At 46.8% G+C, this 18,019-nt stretch overlaps 1 protein-coding gene across 1 annotated transcript in view; it reads right to left on the minus strand.

Annotated features, from left to right (window-relative positions):
• Positions 1–11,450: 11,450 nt before the first annotated feature.
• The window catches only part of ube2f (ubiquitin-conjugating enzyme E2F (putative)), a 33,780-nt gene continuing 27,211 nt past the window's right edge, over positions 11,451–18,019 (minus strand). Inside the window, exon 10 of the mRNA XM_086219722.1 lies at positions 11,451–14,630. Coding sequence (XP_086075848.1) covers positions 14,580–14,630 — 51 coding nt within the window. The 3' untranslated portion in view covers positions 11,451–14,579. The remainder of the gene's footprint in view (positions 14,631–18,019) is intronic.

Genomic DNA, 18,019 nt, shown 5'->3' on the forward strand with positions numbered 1-18,019 from the left:
TCTCTGCAGGTTTCCTGAAGACTCCTTTTTCTTCCCTGAGTTACTGAACTACTGCCTTAAAATCGGACTCCTTTTAATGTCAGCCAGTGGTGCCATGATTCCGTTGAAGTTGCAGCCTGTGATTGAATGATTCCATTTGGTTGCAAATTAGCGGGCGGCGACATGGTGACTTAAGCAGCAGGTTCATTAGTTTCAGAGTGGAGTGATAAAAGCTGCTCGGTGTATTTCGAGCCGCTCCCTCCAATCATTTCTGCTTCTCTGCTTATTTGAAAAACAAAACCTCACTCATATTCTTCAAAAAGTCTCATCTGCTCTACCCCAAAAATCAGAAGTTGAGTTCCCTCAACTTCCCTAAACAATGGCCGGAAAATACAACATGACGTTCCCCAAACCATTCTTCCACCTCCATCCAGCCAAACACGCTGAGCTGCTGCTTGTGCGTTGACATTTTGTGACATTTATGGTTGAGCTTTGCTCCGTGAGAGACGCTGCTAAACACAAAGATCGAAAACATCACATTCAGGAGAGCGGGAAGCCCGAACCTTTCCCTCCTTGTTCCGGGCTCCGCCACCCGTTTTGAGTAATTCATGAGGGAGACACTGAGGCCACACGCCACTGCAGGGAGGCAAGCAGGTACTGTGGCGGCAGCGGCAACGCGCCATTTTTAATTAAACAAGCCAGGCTGGAGGGGCAAGGGGCAAGTTCATGAAGGAAGCATCCTCGCCCTCTGCAGCCAGGGATGCTTCCTTCATGAACCTTCCACAGCAGTTTTAAGTGAACGCATCACACCACTGATTCATGCTGTGGTCTTCAGATAATTAAAATGATTTCATATGCACAAAGTTTAATGCGGGTATTTTTAAACTGGACAGCAAGACTGAACTCTGAATCACAAAAACGTCAGTGCATCCGTCCAAAACTTAGTTTTATTTTCAGCTCAAAACTGATCTTAACTTTACTTTAACTACTTATTCTCAACTTTACAGTTTCGCCATCATCTGACAAGAAAGAAAACCTACTCTTACCAAGAGTCGAATTTCAAGGGAGAAAATTAAAAAAACAACAACAACTGAACAAACAAATGACTTGTTTTTTTAGCATTCGTCCATTTTCTACCTCTTATCCTGTTAAGGGTCGCGGGGGTGGAGCCTATCCCAGCAGCCTTCAGGTGAGAGGCGGGGTTCACCCTGGACGGGTCACCAGTCCATGGCAGGGCCAACACATAGAGACAGACAACCATTGGCTCTCCCAGCCACGCCTACGGTCAATTTAGAGTCTGGATTAACCTGGTCCCTCTTGATGTCTTTGGACTGTGGAGGAAGCTGGAGTACCAGAGAGAACCCAGCAGGAACAGGGAGAACATGGAGAGCGTTAACGGACTTTCTGACCCCAGACGTACGTAAAACATGAAAACAAGATGGTCAATGATCCTCTAATCTCCTCAAGACAGCAGCTGAGAGGTGTGAGCGTTATAAAGACCATCCATCTAGATGAAGGTGCCAAACACGAGCTCCGGCGTGTGTTCCGGTCTGATATCTGTTATCTGTCCGGGCCGTAGCTTCCATCTCCAGCTTAATTGCTCTGCTCACAACACACGAGTGAAAGAAATTGTGTGTGTGTGTGTGTGTGTGTGTGTGCGCGCATGCGCACGTGTGCCCTCATTCCTATCAAGTGTCATCTAATACACGCGGTGGCAAACACTTTCAAAAGGTCAAGCTCACTCAGAGCAGCTGCAGAGGTGTTGCAAAAGCAGCATTTAGACATAATTGGTGATTGGGTTCCGCCCACGGTGAGTTCACGCCGATCGGCCCGGTGTGCTTTTTCAGTCTCTGAGTGTTTTCACGCCAGATTCAAATCTGTCCGGGATGAATTCAGTCAACAGCTTTGCTCATGGGACTTCTGCATCTGTAGTGACATCACATTTCTCTCTGGATGCTTCGGATCAGAGACCTGATGTGCATCACGAACATCAGGCAGAGTTTCAACTCCTATTAGGATTATGATCCATCACCAGGAACCGAGCTGCTGTGTGAACTAAACTGCACCATCAAACCACTTGTGTGTTTCATGTATTAAGTTACAAAATGAGATCTCTTGAAATAGTTGCGTAAAAAGAGCGGCGCGGTGGAGCAGTGGTCAGCACTGTCGCCTCACAGCGAGAAGGTTGTGGGTGGAGCCCCGGCTGCAGCACGGGGTCTTTCTGGGTGAGTCTCCATGTTCTCCCTGTTCCTGCTGGGTTCTCTCTGGTACTCCAGCTTCCTCCACAGTCCAAAGACATCAAGAGGGGACGAGGTTAATCCAGACTCTAAATTGACCGTAGGCGTGGCTGGGAGAGCCAATGGTTGTCTGTCTCTATGTGTTGGCCCTGCCATGGACTGGTGACCTGTCCAGGGTGAACCCCGCCTCTCGCCCATAGCTGCTGGGATAGGCTCCACCCCCCGACCCTTAACAGGAATAAGCGGAAGACAATGGATGGATGGATGCTCTCTGTTCCCGTTATTACAGCAAGTATTGTGCTTGAAAAGTGCAAGTACTGCACCGTATACCTCTTCAATGGGTGCCTGTCAGGGTGACCTCAACCTACGACAGCTGAATTCTTCACAAAAGTCACGTGTGGCAGAGGCCTACAACTCTTGTGCAGTGTTTCTAGATTCTGTTTGCCATGACAACCATGAAATGAAACCTCCCAGCGTCATAATAACGAGCGCGGTTTAATTCGGACGTGTCCGCGTCCCCTCCTGGAGCCGGGGTTCATGCTGTCACCAGCTGTGAGCATGTAAATGAGCGTAGGAAGGAGCAGGGCTCACATTTGCCGCCTCCTCACGTCCCCACAGCTTCGCAACTGACGCCATAATGTCCTCCACAGATGTGTGCTCTTAATGTTAATACATGTTAGTTGCTACACGTGTGTGTGTGTCTGCGTGCATGTTTGTGAGTCAGATTTCAACTCCTTCTGTTCCCAAGACTCTCTGGTGTATTTCTGTCTTGTTCGCGATTTCCCAGCGGAGCTTCGATTCCGTCTGCAATCAGGCAGCCGGCGAGATGACGAACTTCCAGAAAAGTAGCAGAAAACTGGTTCTCTGTTGGCTTCTGAAAAATAAAATTAAATCAAAGATGCTTTTTTAGATGCCATCACTTCCCTCTCGGCATGTTGAATGAGAGATGTGGAATAAGAAATGACCAACGGCTCTTTATCCCGAGCAACCGTGAAACCAGCCACGATTTATCTGCTCTTTTATTTGACCGGTCTCACCCTCAGCTCACTGTCCGAGCCTCTCCGGAGACGCGCTCACTTGGTCCGCAGCTGCCGTTACAGCTCCATGAGTTCATTCAACAAAATGTTTACTGCGTTTTTTTTTCCCCCGTGACAGCGAGGAGCTTCACCAGGGAGATCTCCTCCTGAACTGGTGCTTCCCACTGGCAGGCACGGATGATCGTCTCTGTGAGGACATCCAACCTAGGAAGAAGCAAACCGTTGGTCCTCATGCAACACCAAAGACCGCGGACAACTCCGGAGGTTTCTCTTCACCTGTCCAGAAACATGTTGTTTTAACCACAGTTTCACCCGCCATGATTACTCCCCTCGACTCCTCCTCCAGGCTCAGGACGGACAGTTTGGGGCCGATATTCTGCAGTCATTTGATTCTGGTCTTGTTGGCAGAACAACTTTAGTCCATCACCCTGTTACGATCTTTTACTGCAGTGTTTCATAGTACAAATACCTCCTGAACTACCTTGCGACAGTCATGTGAGTAGCTAAGGATCTTTGCTGGCACCTTTGGTTATGATGGCCATGCTGATGAATGTGATTCAAAGAGCAGTAAATGAAGCTGCTGTCAAACCTGGTCTCCCCTCATTTCTCCAACAAGGGCTTCAGGATGAAGGTGCTGGCAGGAACCCAGTGAGACGACATCACCTTTAGAAGCTACTTAGCCTGCTAAGTGTATCTGAAACTTAAGGAAAGACTTGGGAGGTCAACGTGCGGGATGCAGCTGGATGTCGTCATAGCCGCAGCACAGTTTGTAGTGCATCATGGGAAGGGAGTCATGTTCAAATGGTAGAATATCTTTCGTTGGTCCAGGTGGTTCAGTGCAGTCCCAGAGGAGTGGGTTTTTGTTTGGAGTGACTGCCCACGTGTCCTCCACAGACCTACAAGTCACCTGCACCCTTCTGCATCCGTGTGAAGGCGGATTCGTATCTGTCTCGCTGCAGATCCTTCGTGAGTAGCTGTGTCACGGCGTTCAGACGCTGAAGGCCAGCATGAAGCGTTGCGGTTTAACGACCTGGGAAGGGACTCATTATTTCAATGAGCTCTGCACCGTTGAACCTCTGATGTGCTGCGTTCTTCTTCCTCTGTGTTTCTCAGCCGGGGCGAAGGATTTCGTACTTGTTTCACATCCCGTCTGAGGACTCGAGCGTGTGCCTTCGTCACGTCCTGATTGGTGCGTTTCACGTCGCCTCCTTTAACTCTCTGTGTGACATTCCAGTTTGGAGAAGTCTTCAGGTGCTGGTGGTCCTGCTGGCCTTCACACTCACACACTACACAGGGTTAAAATCCCACTGCCATAGAGATGATACTGGCTATTCTTCCATGGACGGCACCGGCTTACATCTGGTACTTAATCTGTCTCGTTGGTAGATTTGAAGTGTTTTCTTGTCAGTAATGGAGAAAACTGAGCTCAGTCGAGTGCATAACGCTGGCCGCAGCGTCGCAAGACATCCTGACTGAGGCGCGTGCTGCAAACATGCTCCTCAAACTCCAGCAGCGCCACAGAAAGAACAATGAACTCCTCTCTGGTTAAAGTGGGTTCTGATTGATTTAAATAAGTGCATCAGCACAGTCCACGTGTACGGTTTAGGCCTAAAAGAACATGGGATGAATTAAGTTCTCATACCACAGAGGTGGACACTGATATGTCAAGATAAAAAAATGACGCCTTAATTCATGATCTGTTTCACTTTGACTCACACACTCAATAAAATCCCGGCTGACATGAATTATGTCAATATTAAAAAAAAAAACGTTTCCAGCCTGAAAAATGTTGTTTTTCTCGCATTCATCAGGCGACCCCCAGAAACAACCACACAACCCCCACGGGGGGGTCCCTACCCCCAGTTTGGGAGCCACTCTTACAGGCTTGCATCATGCTCTCACATAAGTTACTGCATCAGAAATGTCCTGCGTCATGTGCAGCTTGTGTGTTCCTGTTGAGACATAATTACCAGTCTGATGATCTCATCCTCCATCGCCGTGCAAAACACCACGTGTGTGTGAAAGTCTTCCACGCAATTGAATTTGAACCGGATTAGCTTTGTGGCTTCGCCGCGCCATTCACGTCCTGCAGCGCCGGAGGCCTCGTTCGCCCGCAGCCATCAACAACGCCGGCTGTAAAAACCCACTTAAATGCCAATCATGGCGCTCATCTGGCATCCACGACGTCCCTGAATCAAAAAAGCAACGACGCCAGAGCTGCAGCTTCATTTAATTACAGTCATGAAGTCACTGTTTGTGCTTGTGTTTAAGTTGGTGTGACTAAATGTGTTAGTGTTTGCAGGCTGCCAAGCTAATCTCGCCGCCTCCCACGGCCGGAGCGCGAGTGTGGGCAGCCTTTCAAGCAGAACAAAGGAAATGGAGAGGCACTTACGGTTAGACACACGTTAGCATACGTGGACATGCATGAGCCAGAAAAGACAAAACACACACACGCACGCACACACTCACACACCGTTCTCACTGCATCTTTGCATGTAAAGGAAAATACTCCATCTTCCACCCATTCTAAAAAAACAACCCTACACATCTTCCTGTGTCTGCTGATGCCATCATGAATTCTCTCCCTCTGTACATAGTCTAGACGGCGCAGACGCAGAATGTGTGTGACACGCTGAATTTGACTGGCTGACGCTTTTTGCGATGTGGAATTTGAGGTTCGGTTTGTAAAAGCTAGCAAATCCTGAAGAAAAGTCAGGAATGGAAGCCAAGAATCTGCACAGTGGAGCAGTGGTCCTCCCTGTGGCCCCCCAGCAAGAAGGTTGTGGGTGGAGCCCCGGCTGGAGCACGGGGTCTTTCTGGGTGAGTCTCCATGTTCTCCCTGTTCCTGCGTGGGTTCTCTCTGGTACTCCAGCTTCCTCCCACAGTCCAAAGACATCAAGAGGGACCAGGTTAATCCAGACTCTAAATTGACCGTAGGCGTGGCTGGGAGAGCCAATGGTTGTCTGTCTATATGTGTTGGCCCTGAGATAGACTGGTGACCTGTCCAAGGTGAACCCCACCTCTCACCCGTTGACGCTGGGTTAGGCTCCACCCCCCCCCCCCGCGACCCTTAATGTAGGAATAAGTGGAAGACAATGGATGGATGGAAGCCAAGTATTGCACTCAAGACCCGTACTGTTACCTCCACCGCTGCAGAGGATGTTTCACATCCAACACTTGAAGATCTTGCAGACTGGTGACTGTGAAGACGGTGTGTTTGCGTTACAGCGACCAGGTGGCCATGTCTGACATTTTGCAATAAAACAGGAAGCTGCGGTTACGCCGCATTGTCATCTACAAAACCGCATTTAAGGGGTTGCTAGGGGTGCAACGATTTCCCTTCATTTGATTTTGAACATGAATGAGAAGAATAAACACCCCCAGAAATTCAAAGCAAAACACAGAGATCCAGCGTTGAAATGAATAAACACCAAATGAACGCAGCAGCTGCTGCAGTTTGCGTCTCCGCCGCTGTGTGTGTGAGACATTATTTGTCTTTTTTTGACTTTTTTGGAGGTTTTTCTGAACCTTGAGTTGAACGATTCTGTTTGGGGGGGATGTCCCGGAGGGGTAAGCCTCATTTACATCACACTTAAACTGTGAGGTCTCCACATGATGTACAGCAACATCATACACGGTAAGTCTGAGTTCTCTAGTGCCACCTAGTGGATGTAGAGAGCGATATATTCACTATCCTGCTCCCTCATACAAAAGCCAGCGTGGCCGTTCCACACAGCCGAGCAGAAGAGGCAGGAAAAAAGAGGCGAGAAAGAAGTATCTGGCACCAAACACCCACCAGGTCACCACAACAAACGCACAGACAGACACACATCTCTCTCTCTCACACACACACACACACACACACACACACACACACACACACACACACACACACACACTGGAGTGAATGAAGAGTAAAGATGAACATTTGACATGTGATTCAAATCTTACAGTCTGGCTTCAGGGCTGCAAGGCATAACTAATAAACGCTGAATTCCCCCCTCCTCTACACACACACACACACACACACACACACACACACACACAAGCCATTCGGGATAATTCTAGACACATGAATTCATAATGTAGAAGAGGGTAGAAAGTAACTGAAAGTTTTAAAATTCTAAATCCATCACTTGGACGGAGGTCCCCACCCTGGCACCTCTGTTTCCCTGGTCGGGACAAACCTGGAGTGGTTCAGCCCAAAAGTAGTGAGAACCCAGGCTGAGAGGCGGGGCTACACCCTGGTAAGGTCGCCAGTCCATCGCTGGCTCACATCTGGCGACAAAACGAGCAGTCACACCTACAGGCAGTTCAGGGTTAGCGTAAGGAGCGTGTGTTCGCCGTGCAGGAGGACGCCGGCGCACCTGTGCCAGGCGACACTGCCAAGCACGGCGCCGCTGACTTTATTTCTAAAGTATTTTTCCTACAAAGAAAATCGAACGCAAACCGCTGTGAGGGCCGAGCGGCTGCAGCCCCAGAGCGGCTGTACTTTGATCCGTGAGGCTACTGGCTACTGGCTACTGGCTAGTTACATCCTATAAAAGCGCACATATTTTTTTTCACACTGACAGGCGCAGACTGTTGTTTTTATTGTCCAAAATCTTAATGGAAACAATGTTATATTGTCAGGCAATATTAATGACAATCATGAGCCTGCTTGGGTGGAAAAAGAAAATCTTATCGTGGCCCATTCTGACAGTAGCCAGTAGCCCCATTGGCTTGGACAATAGCCCTTCCTTTTGCCCCTCCTGCGTCCTGGAGCAACTTTTTAAAAATAGGTACTTCAATCAATCTCTTAGACTAAAATTGTTAAAACAGCTGGAAGAAGAAATGAAGTTCGACTTTAAAACAGGGACTGAGGAAACACTCTCAGAGAGTGAGGAACAGCAGAGGCAGGAAAAAGATGAACCCTAACAAGTCAAATTCAGCCAATCACTGAAAACCCAAGAAGTGGATGAAAAGATAAAGAGAAGTCATCCGGAGTCTGGAAGAGAAATGGAGGGACGAGAAAACGTTAAACACAAAAGGTTAAACAGAGAACCAGAGGAAATACTCTATTGGCAGTGTGTTGTATTTAGATAAAGAGACTGTTTTGGCTATGCTGACTGTCTCACTCACACACACTCACACACACACACACGAACATCGGAAGGAATTATGAGTGGTTTGAAATCATGAATCATTGTAACAAACTCTTATCCTCACACGTGTGACCTTAAGACGTCTCCCTGGTGATTTCAGCCTCAACTTCCCTAAGGTCTTTTCAAAATAAGACGCCCCGCTGTTGCTCCGACTGCCCTGCAGGACATTGGGGACCTGGTGCCTGGTGTGTCACCTCCATACCAGACACTGAATGTTGCGGATGACTAACAGGTGAAGCTTCGCCATCTCCAAACGTTTCTCTTTGTGTTTTTATGATTACATTAACATTTCAATGGCCTCTAATGAAATGCAAAAACCTGTGTGATGAAACCAAACAAACGATATCTTTGGAATTAATTTCCAGCATGAATTATTTTCCATTCTGGGTGTTTGTTTGTTTGTTTTTTTAGGATGGAGCTTAACTGCTGTCAGTCAAAGAGAGAGTGTAAACACTTGATCTGCCCATGAAATGAAGCCAGTTCATAGAAAGAAGCTTCTGCATACAAATGTTTAACCTCGTTCAATCCGTTACATGAATGGTATTTGCTAGGGTTGGCAAAATCATCAGTTTGGTTACTTGTTGACAAAATAACTTGATAGTATTAGTATTAAAAACACGGCTAACTCCTGGTGGTGATTGTGGCCTGATCGCAGAACACGACATAATTAAGGCATTCCACTGACTCCACCCGCATGCATGTTGTACAGACCGTTATTGGTCTGCTTGCTCGATGTGGCTTGTGTTCTAAGAAATAACGAGAGTAGAAAACAGTCTTGTGTGGTTCCGAGTCCGTTCAATCATTCTTTATCCTGTTTTACCGATTAAAATCAGCTCCATGGTCGCGTCTGCGCTGGCTGCAGCCGTCCGTGTGACGAATGACCCGTCATTTAAAACCATTAATCTCCTCCGTAATGGCTCTGGCAGGTTTGTTGTCACCACAGATCCTGGAGAGACATGAATTCTGCAGCTCCTCATTATTTTGTTCACCTCTGGCCCCGAGGGTGTTGACAGCAAATGAAAAGGCGCGCTTCAAGTTAATCGAAGCTGGTGGAGGAATTGTGAAAATGTATCTGGGCAGGTGTGTTGTGACCAGGACAAACAGGGGACTGTAAAACGATGAATTATACTGTGAAGACGTCTCATTAGCTGGCTTGGCAGTCTCTCACACACACACACACACACACACACACACACACACACACACACACACACACACACACACACACACACACACACACACACACACACACACACACACACACACACACGCAGGATATTTATCAGGTAATGTCGCTGAAGGGACAGTGAGGTTGTGCTTCCTCTTGGAGCAGGCGGAGGGCCGTGGGCCACGTTGAACACCATGGTTCTCAGCCTGGGGGGACAGTTTAAACGTACATCAGTCTGGTAATCACCATCTCATCTATTGTGTTGTTGTTTTTTTTCCTTTTTTAAGGACTCATTTTGTGACTCTTACAAAAACCACAGTGAGAACGAGGGATTGGTGAAATTCAGCCTCGTGTTCCTCACACCGTCCTGCAGACGGACCAACAGTACCAGGGAGGGAGGGCACCAAAGGCCAGAAGTTAGCAGCCACAAAAGCTGAGGGATTTTTACACTGAAATATTCTTCACATTTGCAGTATTGCCAAAATAAACACTGTGGCCGAGAAAGACATCTTGTTTTTGAGGGTAACACACAGCACAGGCCAAACCTTGATTTGACATTGATGACTTGACAAAAGTATCTTTATGTATTCAACAGTCTGGAATTAAGGTAGCGACTTGTCGATCGGCAGTCCTTCCACTCGCCCTTTATGAAGCGCAAACGCAGACTAGCGCCAACTGCTGGTCACTTTCCTGGTTACACTGGCAGTAGGCGACTGTCAGCTGTCGTCTTCGCAGTGTGTTCCGGCGCAGCTGTTTGTCCGAGAAGCAGGTGACACGAGGTGATGCAACAGTCACCATAAAGAGCTGAAAGCCTTCAACTCGCCAGTGTGAAGTTTTGCTGCCTCTCATTTTATTCAACCATCCTGAAAAACACAAAACACCACCACAAAAAAACAGCACTCCTGTCCGGGAGATCCGCAGCTTTAGTGCTGCTCACAACAATCTGTGATGTAATCTGACAGCTGAAACAAGAGAGTACAAATTAACATCCTCAATGCAAATTCCTGAATGTGCTCTCGTATTCCCAGAGGACTGAAGAGAGAAAACCGTTAACAGCGCGTTCAGGAATGTCACCATACGGCACAGGATCCTGCACAATCCTCCTGCAGGTCAACAGACTCTCTGAAGGAGGCTCTATTTGTAGCTGTCGATTCATTGATGTTACGTGTTTCGCTCGGCGTGTTCGTTCCATATCTCCGTGTTCTGGGTGCAGCCATTGATGACTGAGAGCACCTGTGTGAAGGTGTGGGCTGGGCTTATGTAAGCGGCCCACACACCCACACACACACACAAACACACACACTCGCTTCCTGGTGCAGGATGAGGGCTGAAAAATTCCCAGAATTTTTGGCGTACGAGGAATATCAGGGAATTAATGGGAATAAACTGGAAATGTATATTAACTGTACTGAACTTGTCATTCAAATATAAACATCCTCTATTCTATCATAAAGATATGCATGCAACCTTTATTTATTTATACATATATATATTTATATATTAAATATATATTTAAAAAAATATATATTTAAAAAAATATATATTAAAAAAAAAAAATTAATATATATATTTTTCTAAATGCCACCATTTACTACATCTACTTGTTGGTACAACGTGAATGGATTCCCTCATTGAACAACAAAGGACAAGGAATGTCAACCCTTTCTTATCGTGATGCCTCCTCCCCTGCAGAAGCGTGCTAATAACCTGTGCATGTGATGGAAGAATCCACGGTGCTTGGTTAAAAAGTTGGTGTCTAAATTCCCCCAAAGATCAAGTTTATGCCTGATGATTCCTAGGAATTTCCATGGAAATGAAAAAAAAAAAGGGGGGGGGGGGGATCTCCCGAAATCCCTGAGTTTAACTTCCCATGGAAAATTCCTGTGGATCTCAGCGTCCTGGTAGGTTTCCCAAAATGTTTACATTTTCCTTTCAACACATATCAAGGAACAAACAACTTCATTTGATTCATATTCTCTTTAATATATCTTAAAAATGGATATACAATCTGAGAAAGAACAGGTCATCAATCCTCCCTCCTGGCCCACAACTGGAATTAGCTCAAGCAGACATAATTCCCAAATACGCCATCCAAGGGGCAAAAAAAAAAAAAAACATACCAACAAAACAAAAACAAACACTCTTTACTGCCAAAATAAAGGACATGCAAGGTAACGTCGTGGTGTTAGTAAGGCTGAGATTAAATACGAGTACTGGGCAAACACAGCCATCACAACCACGGTCCCGCTTCACATTGTCTTAGTTTGAGTAGGTAGTCACATGGGCCTTCCAGGTTCGGAGAATGACGGCAAACACCCACAATCGCATTAGCTTGGTCGTGCTGTCAAGTCCTTTATTTTGGCGAGCAAATTGTATCTGTTGTTGTTTATTTTCAAGAAGAAAACAATAATTTAAGCTGTTGAACTCTGGGCCAGAATATGTAACAAAAAGAAGGGCGAGGGGGAGCCAGAGCATGCTAACGTTGTTTCACCACATCATCCTGGGACTGCCCACACACACACACGATCACAAACACACACACACACACACACACTCTCCACAAGCACAGATATTTCACACACCCACACACACAAACCTCAAACATAAAACTTCAATCTTCAACAATTACATTTGACATCCTTAGTAAAATGCACTGCTGGCAGATCACATCGACTTCGCCTCATGCAGGCTTGTGAACACAAAGCTGAATGGAGTGAGAACAGTCTCGGTGCTCGGAGGTACGACTCAGACCGGAGGCACAACGCCAACACATGCAACACAAAACACACACACACACGTACACAGAGCCCACCCTCAGGCTTCTCACGCTGTCACACACAACAACAACATGATGATTTCACTGGTGATGAGTGTAAAATCTTCCAAACGACTGTTTGACGTGACTTGGTTTGCTCTGGATCTCAATCGGTCACCTGGTCTGGTTCAGTGGGCTAATGAGCACTGCAGCGGGCAAGCTAAGCTACATCAGAGGGCGTTACATTTCCGTCTTATAAGACTCACCTGGGGTGACAGGCTGCTTCTACTGTTTTTCAGCTGCTAGACGTGCAGAATATCCACACAGAGAACATCCAAGATAGCAGTAGCCTGTTAGTTAGCTCAGTTTAGCTTGTTTCTGCTAGCAGACTGTCCACGGTTTATCTTAACTCTCAAACAAAAGTTACAGTGTTTTTGTTCAACGCAATCAAGGCAAAAACCGACGGAGGAGCTTGGCAAACCCTTTGGGGATCACTGCAATGTTCCCAGTGTGACCTAGCTTCACCTCAGACAGGCAGGGGAGTTGTGGGCTAGCTTCGCACGCCGCATCAACTTCAGGTAGGCGCTAAAGACAAAATTGTCTTTGACAAAAGCAAGTGCTTGTTATCACCTAGTGAGCCAGTGGGTTAGCACACTTGTTACCTCCCTGCTCACACAATCTTCAGCCTAGTGGTGAACCAACGCCGGGCACCACCATGCTTCTTTCTCCTCTCTCAGACTCTTGACACAGTAAATTATACACTGCTCACATGATGCCGATATAAACAGCGGTTCTACTTCAATTATTGTCTCCATTTAAAAACAAAATGTGCTGGAGAAGAGTCGACACCGCCAACAGATCAAGCAACGTTAGCCGTGCGCTAGCAAGCTGCTTTAGTAGCTTGACTTTTAAGGACATTCGACGTATTGCAGAGACAAACAGCCTCTGTTTTTTCAGTTCAGCAGCTTCTAAAAACATTTTTCTTCTATAAGGAGACTTAAGCGCCAGAGATGATGTTTGTTTTTCAGTCTGTAGCCCCTCTTATCTGTCTGGTTCAGTGTGACCGTCTGCTCCGCCACTGATAAATCTTCATGAAAAACATCACATTAATGCAAAGGTAGGTAGAGATATTACACTTGAACTTAATTTGAAAGATTTGTTTCTCTCTTTTAGTTTCACCTCGCGTCTCCAGGACGAGTGATTAACAATACTGCTGGTGACCAAAATGCAACCTTGTTTTTAGATGGACTTTAATTCTGTCTGACTGCACTGCACTACGAGTATGTATGAACCTCCTCATCCTCCATGGAAAAAGGTACGTGTGCTTGTGTGTGTGTGTGTGTGTGTGTGTGTGTGTGTGTGAGTGAGAGAGAGACGACAGATGGAGGACAAAAGAAAAAAGGTAGGTGAGAGGACAAGCAGCAGGGGAGAAAGGTCAGAGGTGAGGCTTAAAACAGTTCAGTGCATTTGATTGTGGTAAAGTAGTCGTACTTTATCCCAGTGGAGGTAAAAATACAAAGGTCAGAGTTGTCTGTGTGTGTGTGTGTGTGTGTGTGTGTGTTGTGTGTGTGTGTGTTGTGTGTGCACATGCAGGCAAAATGACAAAAGAACAAAACAGTGCGGGTCATTCAAACGCTGTCTAGTGGCCTGGGAGCTGGAGGATTTGCAACTCCTGTGTGTACGTGCGTGCGTGCGTGTGTTCACATTAACCACACAAAGTGACATGTCAGTGGATGTATCTGGATGTGAACTCACAAGCACTTTCTCTTCACCGACACAAACATGGCAGGCACTGGAGAACAGAGAACTGATAGTTAACAAAATTCTTTCTCTCAGTCAATTTTTAAAACACCTAAATGCGACTTAGTTTTTTTTTGTGTGTGTTTTTTTTTTTTGCGTCTGTCGAGTCGTCACATCCCTCGCCATTTATGGCCATGGCTTCCCAACAGGCTCAGGGGCATCCCAGCGAGGCGGCGTCATTCAGTGCCACAACGAACAGACATTGTGGTCACTACTTGATAATTAAAGCATATTATCTGCTGCAGACAAGTCCTTCCTCCAACACATGATTTTTTTTTTTTTTAATCATTTTAAAAAAAAATTTTGTTCCTGCAATGTGGAGTTTATTGCGATTATGTGAACGGAGGGTGGGGCAGTAGTATCAAGAGGGGGGGAGTTGGCCAAGTTAAGCAGAGGCAAGGTAAAGCAGTTTGGTTGGTTGGTGCAGGCAGATGTAGGTAGCTGCTGCTGCTGCTTCTATCATCTGGCGTAGTGCTTGATGTATTCTTGAACCTTATTCCGAAAATCCTCCTGGAGGGGAGAGAAGGGCACAGAGTGGGAATTCAGTAGGGAAGTCAGAAAAGAAACACTGGCACTGGGCAGACACCTGAAAGAAAAAACGACAGTGACCTGCAAATGAAAAAGAAGACTGTTGAAATACACCTGGCCCCTCTGGTCCAGGCTCCACCTCCGCCCATACAGATGACACCACGCTGCACCTCAGGGTGACGGGCTGGGTTGCACGTTGCAGAATTCAAAAGAGATCTGAAGCTTAGTAGGAAGTCAAAGCTCACCGTTTACCGGCTGGTTTAGGTTCCAGTTCTCACCTACGCTAGATCGCGGGTACAAGCGGCCAAAGTGAGTTTCCTCGACAACATGGCGGCACTGAGGAACAGCGAGAACTCCTAGTAGAACTACCGCTCCTAAACGCCGAGTCACAGATAAGCTGGACGGATGGATTCAAATAGATGAGTGTGTGTGTATCCACCATTCTGCAGTCGAGACGATCATGAGCTCATAACGTCTGTGGAAATCACTGGAGCTGAAACAGCGGAACATAGGGTCCAATGTATGTGTGTGTGTGTGTGTGTGTTCAAATGCATTTTCAACATCAGCAGGTATCAGAGCGCACTGCCACACCCGTGTAAATTTTCACAAAAACCTGGACTTCTCCGAGACGCCGTCTGGAGAAAGTAAAACCTTTGTGACCTCAGAAGCTCGAGTCAGGAAAGCAGATGTGAAAATGGAGGCTGTAGCGCAGCCTGATTGCCTTCAATCAAGGAATATCTCATCATGTCTCGCTGAGCTGACTTTTCTCGGTCTTGTCCCCTCTGGTCATACCCCCCCCATCATGCGCCCTCTAGTATTTCCTGGCTTCCCTCCATCTCCCCCACCATCCCTCCATCCTTTAACCTCCCCCTCTGGGACCCATTCCTCCAAGTGACATGTGACCTCTGCTCTCTCTGTCCTTTCCTCGTCTCTGTCCATCTCTTTATCCTCAATGAGAGGAGAGATCTACGTGTGTCTACATCTTCAAATATCAGTTGAATTGTTTCAACATTGGGCTTTAGTTTAACCACCTGACCTACACCCGAGAAGAGTGTTTAAGACCCCTGCACATGTGACCGGCGTGTGGTTCTCCCCACCTTCATTGTCTATGCGTTGAGCCGATGGACGGTCGTGTTTTCGTATGTGCGCTCTGGGCTAAAAGCTTGGGCCCCATGGAGAAAGCAATGCAACTGCTCTCTATGTAAAGGGGCCTTTCTACTTCTACAGGGGTCTGGCTGTGGCGTGATTACATCACCCAAATGCTAATTGGCGGTGGGGCGTCTGTGCCACTGTGTTGAGTTCTTGTTTCCAACAACGGCGGAAATCTAAGAAGAGGTTAAGACAAAGTTTTGATGATTGGCAAAGGTCTCAGGTTGTGTGAAAACTGCAAAGCCATTCACTCTTACCAAAGCACAACACACACACACACACACACACACACGTACACACACAGAATCCGTTCACAATTCAACCCTCACACTTTATATTATTTTTCTATTTCCTAACCCATCCATCACCAAAGAGGTAAGGGGCTATCAAATATTGTCCAGATACACCCTGTGTGCTGCTTCTCAACATGAAATTTGGCGATCATTTCCCCCCGGTGACATCATCACACTGATGTACGCCACGGCTCCAGTGGTCAGTTAGTCACGCATGCATCCCTGCAGCTTGTGTGGTGACCAGGATGTGAGCAGGAGATGGACAGAGAACGTGAGGAAAAGCACAAGTCGGATGGGAGACAGAGATATTCACAGAGGAAAATATGGCTGTGTCTGTGTGCGTGTGTGTGTGTGCGCGTGCGTGTGTTGGAAGACTGAAAAACAAAAATGTTGAAAAGTTGGCAGTGACAAAACTTCTGGGGTGATGACAGCAGTTTGAGCGTCCACAGATGGACGGTGGATCCGTGCCGTGGCTGCTGAGGGAGCTCTCCTGTTGACGGGATCATTTTAATGGCTCTAAACCAGGGGCCGGAGTGAAGCAGCAGCTTTCTGGTCCCTGAGTTGTTCTGGCTTATTTAGGTGCTACCTGATAACGAAGGAGCTGACGGTGCAGTGCAGACACGGTGCTTCTCACCGGTCACAGCAGCCTCTCCAGCTCGGGTCGTGCAGGGGAAACTACACTCATATCTGGAATCTCTCAGATGCCGTCTTCACGTTTAAACTCTTAAATCTGCTTGATCTGATTGGATGCCATCCCAAAGGTCAGTGGTTTAGAGAAAACATAAATGCTCAAATATTTCCAACTCAACATGGCCCAACGTTTGAATGCCCGGATTATAAATACATGATGCATGGCCTAATGGAACCTCAGGTGCTGAGCGCAGAGACAAACTCACCAGCCTGGCACGGCGCCCTCCAGGAAGAGTCACTTCAACACTACATGTGTCGGCACAAAGTGCTCGCACACATAAACCATTATACACTTCAGAGCGCAGGATGGTGGGAGGAGGGTTTGGTATGAGAGGGAGGCTTTTAAATTGAGTCCTGGTGGCACTCAGCCCTCTTTCTGCAGTGTGATCACTTCCACCAGGCGAGCTGGCGTTAATGGCCGACCGTCACACATCTGATCTCAAGCAACCCTCAAAATGCCATGCAAATCCCAACCTGACGAGCTGAATGCACATATCTTCTTATCAGTTTCATTTACTACAGGCTGACACCTCATTCACACTGACACGGGCCGACCCGCATGCGTTCGAACCGGGTCGTCGGGATTTTAGTGTCAATCTAATACACCGATTCTTTTAGTTGACGACATGATTATTTTTTAGTTTTAATGTTTGTTTTGGTTGCTGTCACTTCCTGAATTTCCCGCTCGTTTTGGTTGTCTTGGGTGCCCTCTCTGCACGCTGTCGTCCTGTTTTCTCGCTGTAGTTGCCGGAACATCAATTATCAAGCCATTTACTCGTCTCCTATTCCTCCCTCTTGTTTTCTTCTGTCCCTTCTTCTGTTTCTGGTCCTGCACAGTTCCTTGATTTTCGTCCGTCTGCTGCCTATATAAATTTCATTGCTACTCTTTTGAACTGCTGTGCTTCTGTGCTCTTGCCACAGTTCAAAAGATTGACGATCACAAGCTAAATGTTGCCTGATGATTCCTGCGGCTTCTCTCTTGGTCCAAAATGACATTTACAAAACCTCAAAATGTGGTGGAACATGATGGGGGTTTTATGCTGGGGGTATGTACTCTGTAAGTACTGAACAAATACTGTATAAGACAGTACACAAGTTTTAACTGGACAGTTTTAATATTGTAGCCGAGAGTACTTGACATGTCCGTGGCACAAATTCAACAGTGAATTTTAATTTCATCATTTCAAGACTGTTTTTTTCTTATTTCTTTCACTTTAGAAGCAGAAAACTTGAGGCTGC

This window comes from Aulostomus chinensis, chromosome 12 (genome assembly GCF_037954235.1).
Source record: "Aulostomus chinensis isolate RoL2024-O1b breed Wild chromosome 12, RoL_Achi_v1.0, whole genome shotgun sequence".
Classification (NCBI taxonomy): Eukaryota; Metazoa; Chordata; class Actinopteri; order Syngnathiformes; family Aulostomidae; genus Aulostomus; species Aulostomus chinensis.